Source organism: Spermophilus citellus (genome assembly GCF_964194105.1).
Source record: "Spermophilus citellus genome assembly, chromosome: 8".
In the NCBI taxonomy this organism is placed as follows: Eukaryota; Metazoa; Chordata; class Mammalia; order Rodentia; family Sciuridae; genus Spermophilus; species Spermophilus citellus.
The window spans coordinates 121,504,875-121,524,401 of record NC_138189.1 but is presented as its reverse complement, the minus strand read 5'-3'; the positions used below and the strand labels follow the sequence as shown (position 1 = coordinate 121,524,401).

At 36.8% G+C, this 19,527-nt stretch overlaps 1 protein-coding gene across 9 annotated transcripts in view; it reads left to right on the top strand.

Annotated features, from left to right (window-relative positions):
* The window catches only part of RAPGEF2 (Rap guanine nucleotide exchange factor 2), a 253,310-nt gene extending 234,670 nt beyond the window's left edge, over positions 1 to 18,640 (top strand). For 4 of the 9 annotated variants that reach the window (XM_081304948.1, XM_081304947.1, XM_081304951.1 and 1 more), the window contains 12 exons: positions 965 to 1,348; positions 2,536 to 2,747; positions 2,836 to 2,959; positions 3,555 to 3,578; positions 4,605 to 4,828; positions 6,393 to 6,599; positions 8,821 to 8,973; positions 9,707 to 9,829; positions 11,052 to 11,277; positions 11,755 to 12,314; positions 14,896 to 15,201; positions 16,589 to 18,640. In XM_081304948.1, coding sequence (XP_081161074.1) covers positions 965 to 1,348; positions 2,536 to 2,747; positions 2,836 to 2,959; positions 3,555 to 3,578; positions 4,605 to 4,828; positions 6,393 to 6,599; positions 8,821 to 8,973; positions 9,707 to 9,829; positions 11,052 to 11,277; positions 11,755 to 12,314; positions 14,896 to 15,201; positions 16,589 to 16,614 — 2,569 coding nt within the window. In that variant the 3' untranslated portion in view covers positions 16,615 to 18,640. Of the gene's footprint in view, positions 1 to 964; positions 1,349 to 2,535; positions 2,748 to 2,835; positions 2,960 to 3,554; positions 3,579 to 4,604; positions 4,829 to 6,392; positions 6,600 to 8,820; positions 8,974 to 9,706; positions 9,830 to 11,051; positions 11,278 to 11,754; positions 12,315 to 14,553; positions 14,604 to 14,895; positions 15,202 to 16,588 lie in introns of all 9 variants that reach the window. The other 5 variants (XM_081304949.1, XM_081304953.1, XM_081304950.1 and 2 more) reach the window with 3 other exon arrangements.
* Positions 18,641 to 19,527: the final 887 nt, after the last annotated feature.

Here is a 19,527-nt window from a genome sequence, read left to right as displayed (position 1 = left end):
GATCCACATTCATTATTCAAGAAAATTATATATGGGCTTCGTGAGTAATCAAAATGGAGAGCATTAAATCTACGAATGTCAAAAGCCCAAGATGTTTTGTGAAATATGCAAAAGACCAGCTTAATGGGACCTCCACTGTTTCTTTATTTTTAGAATTTTATTTAGAGAAAGCATCTGCCCACCCTAAAAAGAGGAAAGGAAGGAAAACTGGAAGGAAGAAGGAAATAGCAAACAGCAAATACCTAAATGCTGTTTTCAACAAGTTACTTAAAAGGAGATGCACTAGCTCTGAGTTCTTGTCCCTGCATTGACATTGACAAGTCATTAATCTATAGATGACTCTGTTTCCTATTCTAATAGGGATATCACCTGTCCCATTTACCTATAGGGTTTTCATGAAAATTCATATATTTAAAAATTAAAGTCTGTTTTAGGATTTTTCTAGTCATAATATCACTTGAGTGAAATAGCTTTTAGGTTTCTTAGGAATTTTAATAAAATAAGTAAAACTTGAACTGATTTAATTTGGATCCATCAATTGTCAGATTCTCTTTTCACTCCAGGAAAATGGAGTGAAGCCCTGGGTCTGATCTTTCTTGCTTCCACCTGTAGAGCCTGTACCCTTATTTAAAATGAAAAAAAAAATTAAAAAAGCTATTTTCTGTCATCTATAGCCAAAAAGGGTAGAATGATTTAGAAAGCAGGAAAGGAATAGTGAAAAAGAATTAAAGTCAGTACAAATGAAATCCCATGGGATTCCTTCCTTTCCATTTCTGAACACTGGGTTCTGTGATCTGGCAGTTGATGCAGCAACTGCACTGTCCATCTTGGTTCAAAAGAATTCTTCCTTAATTCAATTCTGTATTCTCTCAAGCTTTCCCTAAAAAGTAGCTTTGTTCTTTTACGGATGTCATGAGACTTCTGCTCAGTCTTGACTACGTCTGACACACTTCTGCTTTCACAGGTATTATCTGAAAAACAACATGGAAACAGAAACACTTTGTTCAGATGAGGATGCTCAGGAGTTGTTGCGAGAGAGTCAAATTTCCCTCCTTCAGCTCAGTACTGTGGAAGTTGCCACACAGCTCTCCATGCGGAATTTCGAACTCTTCCGCAACATTGAACCTACTGAATATATAGATGATTTATTTAAACTTAAGTCAAAAACCAGCTGTCACAACCTGAAGAAATTTGAAGAAGTCATTAACCAGGAAACATTTTGGGTGGCATCTGAAATTCTTCGAGAGACAAACCAGCTGAAGAGGATGAAGATCATTAAGCATTTCATCAAGATAGCATTGCACTGTAGGGAATGCAAGAATTTTAACTCAATGTTTGCAATCATCAGGTAAGAGGGCATATCTGTCTTAAGATTCAGTGCATGTTACAGATTAGAAACAATCTCGTCCAGGGATACCATATAATTATATAAAATGTGGTATTTTATAAATGACTCACTTTTCTTTCTTTTTTTTTTTTTAAATACCATGCTGGTAATCAAACCTATGCTAGACTGTCATTGACTCATAATGAACAATTCTTTTTAAGATAACAATACCCCAAAGAATTATCAAGATTAAATGATACAGTGTATGTGAAATTCCATTGGACATCATAAAGCAAAAGCTCAATAAATGTTTATTTTCTTCCCTTTTAAGTGTTTTGATTGAACCTGGAAGAAAGTGCAAATGAAAAGAATTAGTTATTTTGATGTTAAATGTGACTATAAAATTAGTCATTTTTTTCTGCCTGGGAGTTTGATCATGCTCTCATGACTACTGTGTCTTTTGGTTTATTTTCTTACTATAGAATATTTTCCTGCTCTGTTTTATAAAATGCTTGCTATGTGCCAAACACTGCTATATTTGGAGGAAAAAGCAACAATACTTTTATTCTAGTGGTTTTGCTGATGGTATGTTAGTCAGCTTTCATTACTATAACAAAATAGCTAAGATGAATACCTACTTATGAAGAGGAAAGGTTTATTTTGGCTCATAGGTTGGAAGTTTCAGGCGGTGGTCATTTGCCTCTATCGCTTTTTAGCCTGTGATGAGGCAATAGCATGTAGTAGAGCAAAGCTGTTCACGTCATGGTTAGGACATGAAAAAGAGGAAAAGAAAGAATTCATGGTCCCACCAGCACCTTTTTAGGATACACCTCTGTGACCTAAGACCTCTCATTAATCCCTGCCTCTTAAAGACTCCCTCTAAAACTTTCCAGTAGTGCTAATGGAGTAGGGACCAACCCTTTAACCTATAGGCCTTTGGGGGAAATGTAGAATCGAAACTATAGCAGATTATAAGCATATCAGGAGAGTATAAAGGAAAGAATAAAATCCATTGTCTTGGCCCTGACTCTGCTTCTATCTGTCATTCTTATTACCCAAGTTTCCTATTCATCCTTCTATAAATTGCTATACATGTAAAGCATACATGCAGGTTTATTTGTCAGTAAATATGCAGTGCATTATTTTCCTTCCTTTACTTCAGAAGAGATCATTTAATTGTATCCCACTTTTCTTTTTTCCCCTCTCAGTGGCCTAAACCTGGCACCAGTGGCAAGACTTCGAGCTACCTGGGAAAAACTTCCCAATAAATATGAAAAGCTATTTCAGGATCTCCAAGACCTATTTGACCCTTCTAGAAACATGGCAAAATACCGCAACGTCCTCAATAGTCAAAACCTGCAACCTCCCATAATCCCTCTATTCCCTGTTATAAAGAAGGATCTCACGTTCCTTCATGAAGGTAAATACAAGGTAGAGGAGTTCTGTCTTTACTTGTAGAAGTAGAATAAATGCCATGTGATTTCTTTTTTCTCTTTTGCCACTTACAGGAAATGATTCAAAAGTAGATGGGCTGGTCAACTTTGAGAAGCTAAGGATGATTGCAAAAGAAATCCGACATGTTGGCCGAATGGCTTCAGTTAACATGGACCCGGCTCTCATGTTCAGGACTCGGTGAGTGAGTCACCTCCAGTGGCACATGTGGGACTAGAGAGGTTTAGAGCTTCCCAGTGAATGAAGAAATTTTGTATATTTATATTTGCAGTATTGCAGAAATTATATTAGGGTGTACCAAGAATCACCGTCAAACTTCCATTCAGCAACAAGTGAACTTTTGACTATTAGTAAAAAGTTTGTCCTTTGTGGATATTTTTAACTTAACATTAATCACAGATATTTATTTCCTATTTTTTAGAACAATGACTTGTACAGTTAGAACTTATAATGGGTAGCATGTACTAAAATATGTAAATATCCTAAACAGGATTGTGTCAGTATCCCACATACTAGATTTAGATGTCAGCTTAGTTAAAAATGATTAGAAGGCAAAAGAAGTCAGTCTTCTTCTAGAATAAAAAATGTAACTGTATTTGTCTTTTGAACCAGAAAAATGTGTCTAGTAAAGTGGTGCGTGTGAGATGATATGCAGTTTAACATTTGTGGGCTTCTAGAACTGCTTATCCAGAAGTCTAGTCCTTTCTTTCTGAGCTTGTGATCTCTCTGTCTCTTTCTACACCCATGCTTCAATCTCCATGGCTCTCACTTACAGGAAGAAGAAATGGCGGAGTTTGGGGTAAGTGGTGGAGAACTTGCATACCCCCACACAGTTCTTGCTCAGCTCATTGCATTATTTTCCTACCTGCTGTATTTTCTGATGCTTTGCATTTTTTTTTTTTCTTAACCCTCTTGCTCTAGCAGAATTTCAGATGGCAAACTTACTTCAAGTTTAATCTTCTGGGGCTTATGCTTTTGAAGTCATGATCCTTGAGAGCTGTGAAATGATTGATGATTGTTTTGTGGAACTATGGGCCAGACATACTTCTGAGCTCTCAGAGTTTTAATATAATTTGTTTCTTGAAATAAGGAAAGCCCAAAGAAGTGGGAGGGGAAGAAGGATATTAGAAAGAAAAATTGTGCAATTTAAATACTATTGCACAGATACTTTAGTACATATGCATAATATAAAATGTGCCCCCTGGTGTTAAAACCAAAGTTTTTACTGCTCAACTAACTACTGTTTTCATTCTATATAAACCAATCTTTTTAAAAAATAATTTTTAACAATTCATGTGCTAAATAGTTTCCATACGTAGATGTTTACATTTGCATGATTGTTGTATTAACAGATTGACCATATTACTATAAACACTTACCACATTCAACCCAAGAAATAAGAAAACAATTGTGAACAGTGTGGCTAATTTTGTTTGAATCTCTATAAAACACCCTTTTTAGGAGAAGTAAAAATAGTGTAAGTCAATGATTGTAGCCGTGAATTCTTGCATGAGCTTTCATATATAATTGTTTGCTGGCTTCTATGAAAGAATGTGAATGCTCTGTAGAGGAGAAAAGTAGAATTTCCTAGTTGAATCAGAACAAATGCCAAACACATATATTTATGTATATATTGTGTGTAATTCTTTTTAACTAAAAACATTTATAAATCTGTGTGATTCTATATTCCATTTAACTGTTTACTTACTGGAATGAGGCATGTGACCTTTCAAATGTAGAATATGTATATAGTTTTTGGCAGTTTCCAGTTGATAAAATAACCCTATGCTAGAGTAAGTTGCATATGTACCTTTTCATCTTTCAGGTCTCTCAGCCAGGGTAGTACAAATGCAACAGTGCTAGATGTTGCTCAGACAGGTGGTCATAAAAAGCGGGTACGCCGTAGTTCCTTTCTCAATGCCAAAAAGCTTTACGAAGATGCACAGATGGCTCGAAAAGTGAAGCAGTACCTGTCCAATCTGGAGCTGGAGATGGATGAGGAGAGTCTTCAGACATTATCTCTGCAGTGTGAGCCAGCAACTAACACATGTGAGTTTTTTCTGGAAATGGCTACAGACTCTGACTGGAATGCGGGTTTGTCTCCTGTGCAGTGACATGATAAGGCCTAGTGCAGACAAAGAAGCTGCCAGTCCTCGGGTGCACTAGCCTTTCCCCTGTGCTTGATGAGGCCTTTGTGTCCACTTCAGTTACTACATGGAAGACAATACTATGAACTTATTCTAGTTTGCTTTGGTTTCATTCCATCATAGCCAGTACTCATTCAAGGGACACAAGGGCCAGTGCAGCTCCAATTTGCATTCCTTTGTTTTCTTAGCAGTGGGCAACCTGAGGGGTTGGGGCTTGTCAAGTCAGAGGAGCACCAAACTGGATGTTGCACTGTGCCTTTTATATCCACAGCCCGGACAGTTCTCAGCCACAAATTTAGCTGTCATTTGAAGCAATAATTCTACTACACAGTGAGCCATAACTTAGCCTGAGGTGTGTGTAGGTCCTCAGCATTTTAAAAAACTGTCCTGACTATGAGCCAGTCTTGATAATAGAGTATGTCTGTAGTTAGTCCCAGCTACTCAGGAGGCCTAGGCGAGGGGATTATGAGCCCAGGAGTTCTAGGCCAACCTGGACAACAAAGCAAGATCCATCTCTTAAAAATAAAAAATAAGGAGCTAAGAATGTAGTTGAGTGGTAGAGTACTTGCCTAGCAGGTATAACTTCCTGGGCTCAGTCCCCATCACTGCACAAAAACAAATAAAAATTGAAATCTGGCTAGGGTAGACATGGGCTGGTTCTGTTTTTATCTGTATCTGTATTTATAAAACAAAGGCATTTTTCATTTAGGACACTTTGGAGCCTTCTATGGACAGGTTTGAAAGATAATCTACAGAATTTAAATGTTAAAATAGATGATTTTAGAAGATTCACATAATTAGATTTACCCAGGACACTATTAGGCACTTTATGTCATGATGAAGAGCTTTTCCTCTGAAGGCAGAGTGGTCTGACTTCAAATCTTGCTTATTCCTCTTAGCAATAATATAACCTTGGAAGAGTCACTTTGAGTTTTCTCATCTTTAGCTTCTGAATGTGTCAAACAGGGGAAGCACATGTCATTGGATTGTTTTAGATATTAAGATTATATGCACAAAATTTCGTTGTCCTGTTAAACTGGTTTGCCTTCTGTCTACCATGGAATTATACACTTGATATAATACGTAGGCACTATGGATTATTATTTGTTTACATAGATAATTCTCCATAGCAAAATTTGAAAGTAAATATGTTACAGTTAATAGCATTTATTAAATTAAAACTTAGCTCAGATGTGTCAAAAAGTTTTGGATGTCATTCAAAAAAATAATTCCTGATGATTTTCCTGTTGTAGCCTTTATCCCAAATATAAAACACAATATCCGCATTTCTATTTTTATTTTTAATTTGGTGTTTTAATAGCGTAAGCATCTTTGAGATTACTAAAGATGGATATTTTAGTGTTCTGACTTCAGAAAATACTCTTGTAGTTCTACAATTATTATCTTCTACATAGCTACTAACAGTTTACATTCTTTGTACAATTTTCAAATCAAACAATTACCAGTGCCTAAGAATCCTGGTGACAAAAAGCCTGTCAAATCCGAGACCTCCCCAGTGGCTCCAAGAGCAGGGTCACAGCAGAAAGCACAACCCCAGCCACCGGCGCAGCCACAGCAGCCGCCACATAAGGCCAACCAAGGACTGCAGGTTCCTGCTGTGGCCCTTTATCCGTCACGGAAGAAGGTGCCTGTGAAGGATCTCCCACCTTTTGGTAAGTGATAAAACTCAGTTTTTCTCCCCCTCCCTTTCCTCAAACGAGTTTTATTATAATTTTTTTAAAATTAGCACTTTATAGTTATACGTAGTAGTTGGGTTCATCCCAACTTCATTTTCTTATTTGGTGCTATTCATTGCCATGCTTTCCAGATTAGGGAAAGAGATGTCTATCTTGACTAACTTGTCTGTCATATTTGAGTTTCTCTGTGATAATTATCTCCTAATCAGACATAAATATTCATTAAGTTAAGCTTTACTTTTGACAGTAAGAAGGATTGTTTGTATACGTAGTGTCTTATTTAATCACATTTGTCATGCAAGGTAAGGGAATAAAATGAACAAATTATGCATTTACTAACTTATTTTTTTCCAGTACTGAAGTGGTTTTGTTCATATTATGACTTTTAAACTAGTTTTGCCTTCTGATCAATGAATTGCAGAAATTTAATCAGAATATTTTAAGCTTTGTCATTTGTCTGGAGGTGATTTTTTTTCTTTTTTTTTTTTTTTTTTTTTTTTTTGGTACTGGGGATGGAACCCTGGGACTTTGGCATGCTAGGCATGAAGGCGAATTCTTATTTATTGAATCACTGATTCTGTAACTTGGGAGCAGTGAGAATACATCTAATGCCTGAATGTTAAAGAGCAAAATCATTTTTCATCTTTCCTATCAAAAGTAACTCATCTACTGGCTTAGTACCTTTATATAAATGTAAAACAAAGTAACTTTATAAAATGTATTGGTTCTTTTTTCTATATGTATGTAGAAGGAAACAATGTTAATAAAAATGAAGACATTTTTTAAAAGTAAAAGGATAGTAATGTGTTTGTTTAGATAAAATCAGATGGCAGTAATGAAGTTCCTGCACTCTGAGTTGGACAGAAGTAATGTGGTCGAACTCTCACGGACTCTATCCTTACCTGTTCCTCTTGATCAGCAAATGTGTGTTAAGTTTTGGAGGAATGTGAGAAAAGAACACTTGACATCTGTCATCTGTCCCCTTTCAATTATTTGTTTTATTCTCCCTATCACAAACAAATCAAATTACATGTTTCTTTATTGCTTTTGCTCTCAACAAACATGTATTCCTAAGTCCCCTGCGGGATGACTTGTGTGTCCTCTTCTGTGCTGAACTTTTTGTTTGGATCATCAGTCTTTCTTTTAGCTAAAAAATAGCCTGTTAGCCATATTCAATATAATGTAGGTGTGCCTGCATAAAAGCTCTCTCCCATTTCCAAAGAGATATCTCAAAATACTTTAGGTCTATTTGAATTTATTTATGAACTTAAAAAATGTGCTTGAAATATTACATGTCATCTTATTATTTAGTGTAACCTATTTAAGTGACATTATATAAAATAATAACTTAAAGATTTTTCCCCATTCTAATTAATGAAATAATTTATTTTTTTAGTCGTAGTTGGACACAATATCTTTATTTTATTTTTATGTGGTGCTGAGGATCGAACCCGGGGCCTTGCACTTGCTAGGCAAGCACTCTACCTCTGAGCCACAATCCCAGCCCCGAAATAATTTCAAAGTAAAATTTGACTTTCTTATTTCTGAAAAATAATTTTGTGGAGGGACCCACTTTACATCCTCATACTTCTAGATCCTACACTGGTTCACTCCCTTCTTCTAAAATCTTTTTTTGTGGTCTCTGTGACACAATGCTTTCATGAGGTGTCTCCTGCTCCTATTTCATGTGCTTTATTTGAGTAGTAAGGGCATAGAATTCCTTTCATTGACTATTTTAGACAGTTCCTCTTAACCCTTGGCCCTTTACTTTTTTCCCATCATTCCCACTTCTCCAGAACTAACATTTCAAACAATACCAGAATGTTTCCATCCTAAACTTTGAAACAACTGGAGTTGAAATTGGCTGTGCCACTTTCATCCTAAATTCAGATGTTTTCAGATTGTCTTTTCTTCATTGTTGAATATGAATGATGACTACTTTAAGGTTTAAAATATAAAGTAAAATATCAAAAATAATCTCTTTTTAATAGTTTAGTAACTATTGGTCAAAAACAAAACTCCAAGTATCTCATGCTCTTGGTGATCTGTTTATACCATGAGTAGTGATGCAAAGAACAGTTAGATCATAAGTAAGTTGAATCTTGCTGTAATAGTAAATCTGAACACAAAAATGCTTTTTAGTCGTTAGTATTTATTTTCAGTCTTGAAAATGTATATCTAAATTATTTTTTTATAGGTATCAACTCTCCACAAGCTTTAAAGAAAATTCTTTCCCTATCTGAAGAAGGGAGTTTGGAACGTCACAAGAAGCCAGCTGACGATACAATATCAAATGCGTCTTCACAGCTATCTTCTCCTCCCACTTCTCCACAAAGTTCTCCAAGAAAAGGTAGAAGTATACAACTTGCTCTTTTCCTTTATCAAACTCTATACATTTCAGTTATAATAAATTCTGGAATTTTTAATATTATATTATTCATTTTAAATGATTCCTCATGATGTTCACTGGATTTTTCTCCCTCAGTGTATAAATTGGGAAAAATTTTGGTATTTCTTTTTAATATTATTCTTATAATAGAATTAAATTTATAACTATTTGGAACTATTTCTAAAATTTAAGTTTTTTATTTGGCCAAGTGTGGAAAGAATTCTTTTACATTAAAATTTCATAAGACTAAATTTGATTACATAAAATTTAATACAGAGAAGTGCTCTTGGAAAGCATAAAATACTGATATATTCCTGATTTATTTTTTTCATTGTGTTAATATGGGTCTTGATTACCTTTTTTGTTGCTGTTTTTTAAAGAGACTACCTTTTAGGCAATCAGAATCTTCTCCTTATATGAATACTTTCTTATATTAAAATAGATGATAATTTTCTTCCACATAAACTCTCTAGGTTCCTTCCTTCTCTTCCCTTTAATTGAAAGGGAGGGTGGGTGTCAGTCAGTAGTAAAAAGCTAAGATCTAAAAGGTTAATTAATTATAATATTTTACTGACTCAACAAATAACTGCTTTTCTTTGTAGACATTTCAGGCTTCTGTGCATTTGGTGTGGGGTCAGTTCTAGGGCCCTTATGAAATGGATATATCTAAATTCTTTTCTCATCCTATTGTTAGGTGGCAGTGGCAATCAGCTGAGATCTTTTGGCTCCGGGCAGTTGGACTTAACCAGTTCCTCCTCTTCTCTTGGAAGTGAGAACAGTAACAAGAATAACAATGCACCACGGACCTATGGGATAGGTGGGGTTTTTAGAACCAAAAATGGGGTGGGAAAGAGAGGAATCATCTCATTAGTTGAAGAAAATGAGAAAATTCCTCCGTGTCAGGTGCTCAATCTAAGTGATGATTTTTCTGGACAGAATTTTTTTGGTTTTTGTTTTTATTTTTTTGAGCAGACTTTTCAGGGAAGATTTAAATCTTGTTTATCAGAATTTGTAGTGTGTGTTTATAAAAAGATATTTCATATATGAACATGTTCAATCTTTTCAAGACCTGTGTAACCTTTAAAAAATAAATCAGGAAGTACCAATTTACTAAATGGATGGAAACATACTTCAGTTGGGAGCATTTAAGTGCTCTAGAGATATATATACATACATACATACATATATATATATTTTTTTTTTCAAACTAATGTGAGATCCTTAGTCATGTATATATAGAAAAGATAAAAATAAGTACTGAGATTTGTTTTTTCTTTTCCATTAAAAATATCAAGACAAGCTTCTTCCTTTGTGACTTTCAGAAATATTTTTAGTAACAACTAGAGTTAAGGGTACTTTTGGGGTAAAAAATGGACATCTGTTGAGGCATTTTACAGTGATGGTCTGAAGAAAAGTACACATTACATCCTAAACAATTGACTTTTCATGTGATTCAGCTAATACATTATTAATGTTGAAAAACTGAATGGCAAAAATCCAAAGAGATATTCTTTAGATCTTATTTCTTATTCTTTTTGAAGACTATTTTCAGTTGAAAATCTCTGCTGTACTTATACTCTAAAAGTTGAAAACAAGATTACTGATTTTACAGTTGGGGGAAAAAAATCAGTTGTTGTTGTTGTTTCCCAGTACTGGGATACAAACCCTGGTCTTGGGTGTATGCTGGGCAAGTGCTCTATCACTGAGTTATATCTGCAGCCCAGTTTCCTTTTGTAGTTTAATGGTAGTATAATTCATTAAGAATAGTCAACTAGTGCCATAGCTTCTGCATCTTTTCTGAGCTTCTATAATTGTGTGTGTGTGTGTGTGTGTGTGTGTGTGTGTGTGTGTGTCCCTCTCTAACCTTTGATTAAATGAGCCCCATCAGTAAAAATTTACTTTAATCTTTTAGTCACTTGGTCAATCAGTGGTGATACCCATGCAAATTTTTTTTTTTTTTTTTTGCTTCTATTGATGGACTTCGGTCTTATGTTGTAAACCTAGAGTATCTAACTAATGTGGTTTTCTTTCTCATGCAGGTTATACTTTGGCTCCCAGTGGTACTGTGGATAATTTTTCAGATTCTGGTCACAGTGAAATCTCTTCACGATCCAGTATTGTCAGCAATTCTTCTTTTGACTCGGTGCCAGTCTCGCTCCATGATGAGAGGCGCCAGAGGCATTCTGTCAGCATTGTGGAAACAAACCTAGGTGTGGGCAGGACAGAACGGCGGACCATGATTGAACCTGATCAATACAGCTTAGGGTAGATGGCTTTCCTTAGCATTCTTTCACATCCCTTCTTTCATGTCCCTTTTAAGAATGAATCCTTTGTGGATTGTTAAGTACCATCTTCTTTTTGTTGAGCCTATTGCTTTTTAGTTAAGCTTCTTCTTTATTGCATGAACACTGTGGCTTTGTGTGGGAGGCGGAGGGTGATGTTTGGCTGTATACCACTTCCTTGGTATAAGCTGCCTTCCTTAAGTATCCAGATGGTGTTAAACCATCCTTAACCTTGCGGGGAAAATGTTCTTCTCTAGCAAGTCATTGTTCTTTTTCTCTCTGCACTTATTTTATAGTAATGACAAAGGTAAGAAAACTGGACATGGCAGAACTGTCCACTATAATGCAGTTCAGTGGTATTTTCGGCCTCTTTCTGAGATGAGAGAAAGCTATCCTTCTAGGAAAAAAAAGATATTGAAATCATTCACTGTTTTCCTTTTCATCTGTTTTGTCCATTTAGATCATATGTGCCAATGTCTGAGAGCCGAGGCTTATATGCCACAGCTACAGTAATTTCTTCTCCAAGCACAGAGGAGCTTTCCCAAGACCAGGGGGATCGTGCTTCCCTCGATGCTGCTGACAGTGGTAGGGGAAGCTGGACATCGTGCTCAAGTGGTTCACATGATAATATACAGACCATCCAGCACCAGAGAAGTTGGGAAACCCTTCCGTTTGGCCACACCCACTTTGATTATTCAGGGGATCCTGCAGGTTTATGGGCCTCAAGTAGCCATATGGACCAAATGATGTTTTCTGATCATAGTGCAAAGTATAACAGGCAGAATCAAAGTAGAGAGAGTCTTGAACAGGCCCAATCCCGGGCAAGCTGGGCATCTTCCACAGGTTACTGGGGAGAAGACTCAGAGGGTGACACAGGAACAATAAAGCGAAGAGGTGGGAAGGATGTTTCCATAGAGGCTGAAAGCACTAGCATAACATCTGCAACCACAGAAGAAACCAAACCTGTGCCCGTGCCTGCCCACATAGCTGTGACACCCAGTACTGCAAAGGGGGTCATAGGTAAGTTTAAAAACTGGGAGTCTTGGCACATATGGATCATGGCTGTAATCTGATTATTTCAAAAGTCAAAAGTATTTTGTGGGTTGTATTTTTTTTTTTTTAATTGAACCCCATGGTGTTTAACCACTGGGCCATATTCCCAGACTGCCACCTTTTTTTTTTTTTTTTTTTAATTTTTTAAATTTAGAGACAGGGTCTCACTAAGCTGCTGAGGCTGGTTTTGACCTCATGATCCTCCTGTCTCAGCCTCCCAAGCCACTGGGATTATAGGTGTGCACCACCATGCCCTGCTGTGTTTGTGGTTCATTTTGTCCATTGCTTTACAGGGCTTCCAAATTAGCACTGAATTCATGATTTTTATATGAATGGTGTGGTTAAGAGCCCAGCTGCATATAGTAAAACATTCAGTAAATTTGAGCTCCTAGTATCAGTCTACTGTCATTATGGATATTACCTAAATTTTTTTATTTTAACTGGAAAATTATCAGAATAGATACCTGTTTTTCCACAGTATAACAGGCAGAATCAAAGTAGAGAGATAGGGATTTTTTTTAATTGAAAATCTTTTAAATGTTGACCCTTAAAATATATTTAGAACTTTATCCTTTGCATAATAAAACCTTTTCATTAGCCAAGCATGGTGTGGTACACACCTTTAACATTAGCTACTCAGGAGACTGAGACAGGAAGATTGCAAGTTTGAGATAACCTGAGCACTTGGGAAGACCCTGTCTGAAATTAAAACTTAAAAGGGGCTCATGTGTTGCTCAGTAGTAGACAAATTGCCTAGCATGTGTGAGGCCCTGGGTTCAGTCCCCAGCATGGCAAAATGTCCTTTCATTGATTTTTGTTATGTTGTCACACTGTTTCTGTGCTCAACGAATTCTGCACACTAGAGCAAGGCAGAAATTGCTTATCATGTAAAAGACTAAGGATTCAGGCATTGAACTCAGGCAGAAAGGGTTGGAATCCGTGTTTTGCTACTTTGTAGTAGCTCTCTGATACTGGACAAAGAAGCTCTGCCTGTTTGTTTCCACATCTATAAAATGAGTTTAGTAATCTCTGCTTAATAGAGTTAGTGTGCGGATGAAAGAAAATTTATGAAAAGTACTCAGAACAGTGCCTAGATAGTATATTCATAAGTAACAGAAAGATGCTGCTGCTCCTTCTGATGCAAAGTGATCTGGAATATGGGCATTATGGGCATCACTTTCATTAGTAGGAACATTGTAACTATTTTGCCTTACAAATAGTTGTGAGTGGAGGTCAAATTTAATAACCCTCTAAGATAAATAAGGAGATAACAGTAGTTATAGCTTTCTATCACTGCAACAAAATACTTGAGAAAATCAATTTAAAAGAGAAAAGATTTATTTTGGCTCACAGTGTAAAGTTTCAGTCCATGGTCACTTAATTATTTTGGGGGCTGTGGTAAGGCAGATGGGGAAGGTGTGACAAAGCAAAACTGCTCATTTCTTGGCATCCAGGAAGCAAAAAATGTGAGAGAAAGGGACTGGGGACAAAATATTCCCTTCAAGGACATGCCTCAGTGACCTACTTCCTCCAGTGAGACCCTATGTGCTAAAGTTTCCAGTAATGCCATCACCTAGAGACCAAACCTTCAACCCATGAGTCGTTAGAGAACATTACAGATTTAAACTGTAACAAGAGTTAAACATATTCTTAGGTTGATCTTTGTCAAGTGTTTTCTGTTGATAGATTCATTCTCAGAATTTTTATTGAAAAGAAAGGAAGTATGATTTTTAGTTCCTAACAGTTGAGTCTAGAAAGTTCAATAAAACTTTAGTTTTACTTGCCTTTATAGATTTCATGTTGTAGGTCATAGACATTAACTAATAAAAAGATTTGCAGAAAAATAAATACCTCATAGTTTTAGTTTCAAAATTGGCATCCCTCTTTCTATACTACTTTTTCAACTTTAATTCACTGTTTTCCAGTGAAGCCTAGAGACTTGAAAGTAACATGGAATTGACTCTCAGGTTGATAAAAGCAAACCAAAAACGGAATAGACTAGTTTGTCTCTGGGGCAGGGAGAGAGAGAAAGAAAGGTAATTTTCACCAAGTACAAACATTTTCCAGTCATAATACTATGTACCTTTTATGTTCTTGCTTTGCTTTAATCTGAGCAATAAATCCAAGGGTTAGGTGTTCACCTAGTTAACACTTCTTACTGTTTTATAGGCACAAGCAGCTTTTTGTTGTTGTTTGTTTTTTATAGTGCTGAGGATTAAACCCAGGACCACACAGGCTCAGAAGGTGCCCCTAACAGTGAGCTACAACCCCAGCCTTACAATATTTTCTTTAAGTAGTCTGTTTGTGCTTAAACATATTTAGATTGCTGGTAGCTTCACTGACCACACAGAGGTAACAGCGGTGGATATTTGCTTTAGTTAACATCCGTTTCCTGGCCAGCCACACACCTGGCTGGTCAAACCAGAACACATTTGCTGCAACACTGTATATGGTGTTTTAATAATTATTTTCGTGTTTTATAAACATTTGTAGTGTGAAATAGTCTTCCACAAAATTCTTAACAGCTGGTACATTGTATCTGCTGCAGCACGAAAGGAGGGCAGGTATCGAGAGCCACCCCCAACCCCACCCGGCTACATTGGAATCCCCATCACTGACTTCCCAGAAGGGCATTCCCACCCAGCCAGGAAACCTCCGGACTACAACGTGGCACTTCAAAGGTCTCGGATGGTTGCCCGGTCCTCGGACACTTCTGGGCCCTCGCCAGGACAGCAGCCACCTGGGCCCCCGACCAGCAGCAGGCCTGTGAGCAAACCTCAGTGGCATAAGCCCAGCGAGTCCGACCCACGCCTCGCCCCTCGCCAGTCTCAGGGCTTCTCCGCCGAGGAGGATGGTACATGCGTCTTCTTAAAACCTTTGCAAGAAAGGGGAACTTGGGTTCCTGTGAGGCTCCAGGGGGGTTGGTGCTCTGACCTGCCCTCAGCTGTGTCCCTGCAGAGGCCACACAAGGAAGAATCCAGGTTTAGGGTTAAAGCTTTGGAGGGCTTTCTTCATGTGAGATGTTTCTGGGTTTTCTTTGCATTTTTTCTAAGATTACAGGGGGTCACTTGTAATAAAGCGTGCAGGTGACTGGATATCTTTACTAGATTTTTTTTTTTGTTGGTTTTTGTTTTCTGTGGAACTGGGGGTGGAACCCAGAGCTTCCAGCATGTGAGGCAAGCGATCAACCACTAAAATACCCCAACCTGCATTTCTTTCCTAATTCTTAGTAAAATGAAAGTACTTCTGTGGCTCTATTTTAAGGTTAAAAATTAAAAATCTCACAGGTTTATACTGTGAGAATTTAAAGGAACATTTTGAACTATAAAGCAAGGATGGTTCAAGTTTTCTGTGGAAAATGTCACATTTGGGCTCTTAATGGGTTGGCTACACTTGGAGATGAAAGACATACTTCTCTCTTTGGACTTCTTTTTACAAATTTAAAAACCTACCTGCCTCTCTTGGATCGAGTACAGGAGGGAAATCATATTCTCCCACCTTCTCTTTTTCGTTTTGTTTCCAGTTTAACCTGTTTTATTATGCAATCATTATAGAAAAAACGTGAAATACAATAAATGAACACTATTCATAATCTGCCACTTGAAGATGACCACTATTAACATCTTTTTATAGACTTCTTAATGTATGTGACTGTGTATAATTTTTTTGAATTTTTTGTTTTTTTAGTTGTAAAATGGACACAATACCTTTATTTTGTTTATTTATTTTTATGTGATGCTGGGGTCAAGCACTCTACCGCTGAGCCACAACCCAGCCATGACTGTGTATTATTGAACAACACAGTCCGGTAGCTCAGTGGTAGAGCACTTGCCTACCATGTGTGAGGCACTGGGTTTGATTCTCAGCATCATATATAAAATAAATGCAATAAAGGTCCATTGACAACTAAAAAAGTATTTGAAAAAAAACACGGCACATTATGTTTTTATAACTTTCCTAAATGAATTTATTACTCATAATTTTGCATCTAATAAACATAACAGTATATGTATTGTTAATATATTTGTGGGTGTGTGTATGAACATATGCATTATATATCAATTTTTAAGCTTTTAAAATTGTTAATTGCCTAAAAAACAGACAAGGGTTTTTGATGAGCTGAATATGTATACATATGTATGATTTGTTTTTATTAGTACATCAGTGATGTATTCTCTACAGCATAGGAAATTACTTGCTTGCTCATTGATTTGTTGTTTTCTTCCCTGCCTTGTTTGTAGAAGATGAACAAGTGTCTGCTGTTTGAGGCACAGGCTGTCGTGGATCCTGAGTGACCACCTAAAGGAGAGCACAAGAAGACGCCCCCAGCACTGGGGCCATGGAATTCACATCCTGAGGATGGTGGACCAGTTTGCCTCCTTCCCTGCCTTAAAAGCAGCATGGGGCTTCTTCTCCCCTTCTTCCTTTCCCCTTTGCATGTGAAATACTGTGAAGAAATTGCCCTGGCACTTTTCAGACTTTGTTGCTTGAAATGCACAGTGCAGCAATCTTCAAGCTCCCGCTGTTGCTGCCTGCCACATCATACAGTATCCATTCCAAATTCCAAGATCATCACAACAAGATGATTCTCTCTGGCTGCACTTCTCAATGCCTGGAAGGATTTTTTTAAATCTTCCTTTTAGATTTCAATCCAGTCTAGCACTTGGTCTCGTTGGGATAATGAGAACAGCTAGCCAATGAACTACTTGGGGCCTTTAACCCATCAAGGAAGACAAGAAAAACAGTGAAATCCTCTGAGTACAGTGCTTGTCCACTTGTTTACAATGTTTTTTTTTTAATGAATTTAAAGATTGTGTTTAGACATTAAATGTTATATCCATTTAATGATTACAGTATTATTTTGAACCATAAGTAGGGTTGCCAGCCTGGGTTTCCAAAACAAAAACAAAAACAAAAAAACCAAATATGCCGGACAGGGTGTGGCCACACAAGAAGGGAAGAGAAGACCTGGTTTGTGACCCTGTCTTCCCATGTCCTTCTGGCCTCACCCTCAAAGTGCCCTATCCTGGAAGTATGAAATGTTAGCCAATTACTTAAATACCAAGGCACCTCATCCACTCCTTCCCCAGTGGGTGGGGGTCTTTTGTAAAACTGTTTGCACATGGCCAGGGGAGGGAAATAGGACTCGTTGTGTCCTGTGTGAGCCTTATGGAGGCAGGGCAGTGTCATCTGAGGGTGTGTCCTGCTCCATTGAAATGGATGGCAAACCCCATTTTTTAAGTTATATTTTGGGATTTTGTTAATTTAGAGATTTAGGATATTTGTGTTTATTTTTTAAAAGAAACATTTATAACTGGATAGCATTGCAGTGAAAGCAGCTTGGGATGTTGGAGCTAATGCCAGCTGTTAATACTGCTCTTTCAAGACAGCCTCCCTTTATCAAATTGGCATTAGGGAATAAATAAGTCTTTAAACATAATAAAAGATCAAAAGTCTGGTTAGATATGCCAGCCTTTGCAAGGTGGGTTAGTCACCAGAGACTAACCTGTAAGTGGCTTTATGGATGCTGCGTAGAGAGAAGTCTAAGTGTAGCAACCATCTGCTCACAGCTGCTATTAACCCTATAATGACTGAAAATGACCCTTCCACTCTATTTTTGTGTTGTTTTTGCACAGACTCCGGAAAAGTGAAGGCTGCCAATCCGAGTAGTACTCAAATGTGAGGAACTGCTGGTCTTGGATTTTTTTTTTTTCCATTAAATTCAGCTGATCATATTGATCAGTAGATAAACGTAAATAGCTTCAAATTTTAAAAGTCGAATTGCAGTGTTTTTTCACTGTATCAAACAATGTCAGTGCTTTATTTAATAATTCTCTTCTGTATCATGGCATTTGTCTACTTGCTTATATATTACATTGTCAATTTATGCATTTGTAATTTTACATGTAATATGCATTATTTGCCGGTTTTATTATATAGGCTATGGACCTCATCTGCATATAGAAAGACAGAAATCTAGCTCTACCACAAGTTGCACAAATGTTATCTAAACATTAAGTAATTGTAGAACATAGGACTGCTAATCTCAGTTCGCTCTGTGATGTCAAGTGCAGAATGTACAATTAACTGGTGATTTCCTCATAACTTTTTGATACTACTTGTACCTGTATGTCTTTTAGAAAGACATTGGTGGAGTCTGTATCCCTTTTGTATTTTTAATACAATAATTGTACATATTGGTTATATTTTTGTTGAAGATGGTAGAAATGTACTATGTTTATGCTTCTACATCCAGTTTGTACAAGCTGGAAAATAAATAAATATAACATAAAGCCTTGTGAATATTCTTAATGAATTGTGCATGCTTTTTATTTCTGAAATAACAAGTCTTCAGTCTCACTACCAGAGCTTGAAATCCAGAGGCATAAGAGGCTTAACTTCTTGCTTGGTAGAAACTGTCTGATAGCCTATTTCTTTTAAGGAAGCTTTCTGTTGATTCAAAGAAATTAATATCATTAATGTTATTAACACCAACATATGCATCTTCAGATTTGGCACTGCTTCTTAAGGCTCAGTAAAAAATGAAGATATCAAAATATATTTGCATTAAACATTGTCTTTTCTCAATCTTCCCCCAAAAATCTGTATGGGACAAAAATATTTTTATTCCCAGTATATGTACTGAGAAGTAGGACCTCAGAGAACAGAAAATTATTTTTCAGGTTCATGATCACCAAGAGTACAGTTTAGCTATTGATTGTGAACTTCTAAATAGAATATATTTTGTCTATGAGGGTTTGTTTTCTGTGATGCTGGGGAGGTACAGCCTCACGCATGCTAGATAAGTGCTGTACCACTGAGCTACATCTCCTGCCCTCTGTGAGTTCTAATGGTAAATCTGGATAATATTTCAATCTATCAAAAGGACACTTATATTTGGAATGGAAAAATCAGTTAAGCAGCAGCCTGCTTAAATATATTTTGAGATCAAGGACTCATTTCTTAACCTCAGGCAAGGCATAAAAAATTATTGCACACTCAATAAGTCTCAGAAGCTGGAAAGGAAGCATTTTTCCATTAGAAAAGGTGAGAAAGGCTAAAAAGGAATCAGGGGAGGGGAACTGCTCACTGGCCAAATGTAAAAATCTTTCTGAGGCATTTGCACTATTTTGCTGAATTTTGAAAATCTGGCCACCAAAATAATTTGAAGAATTAAAGC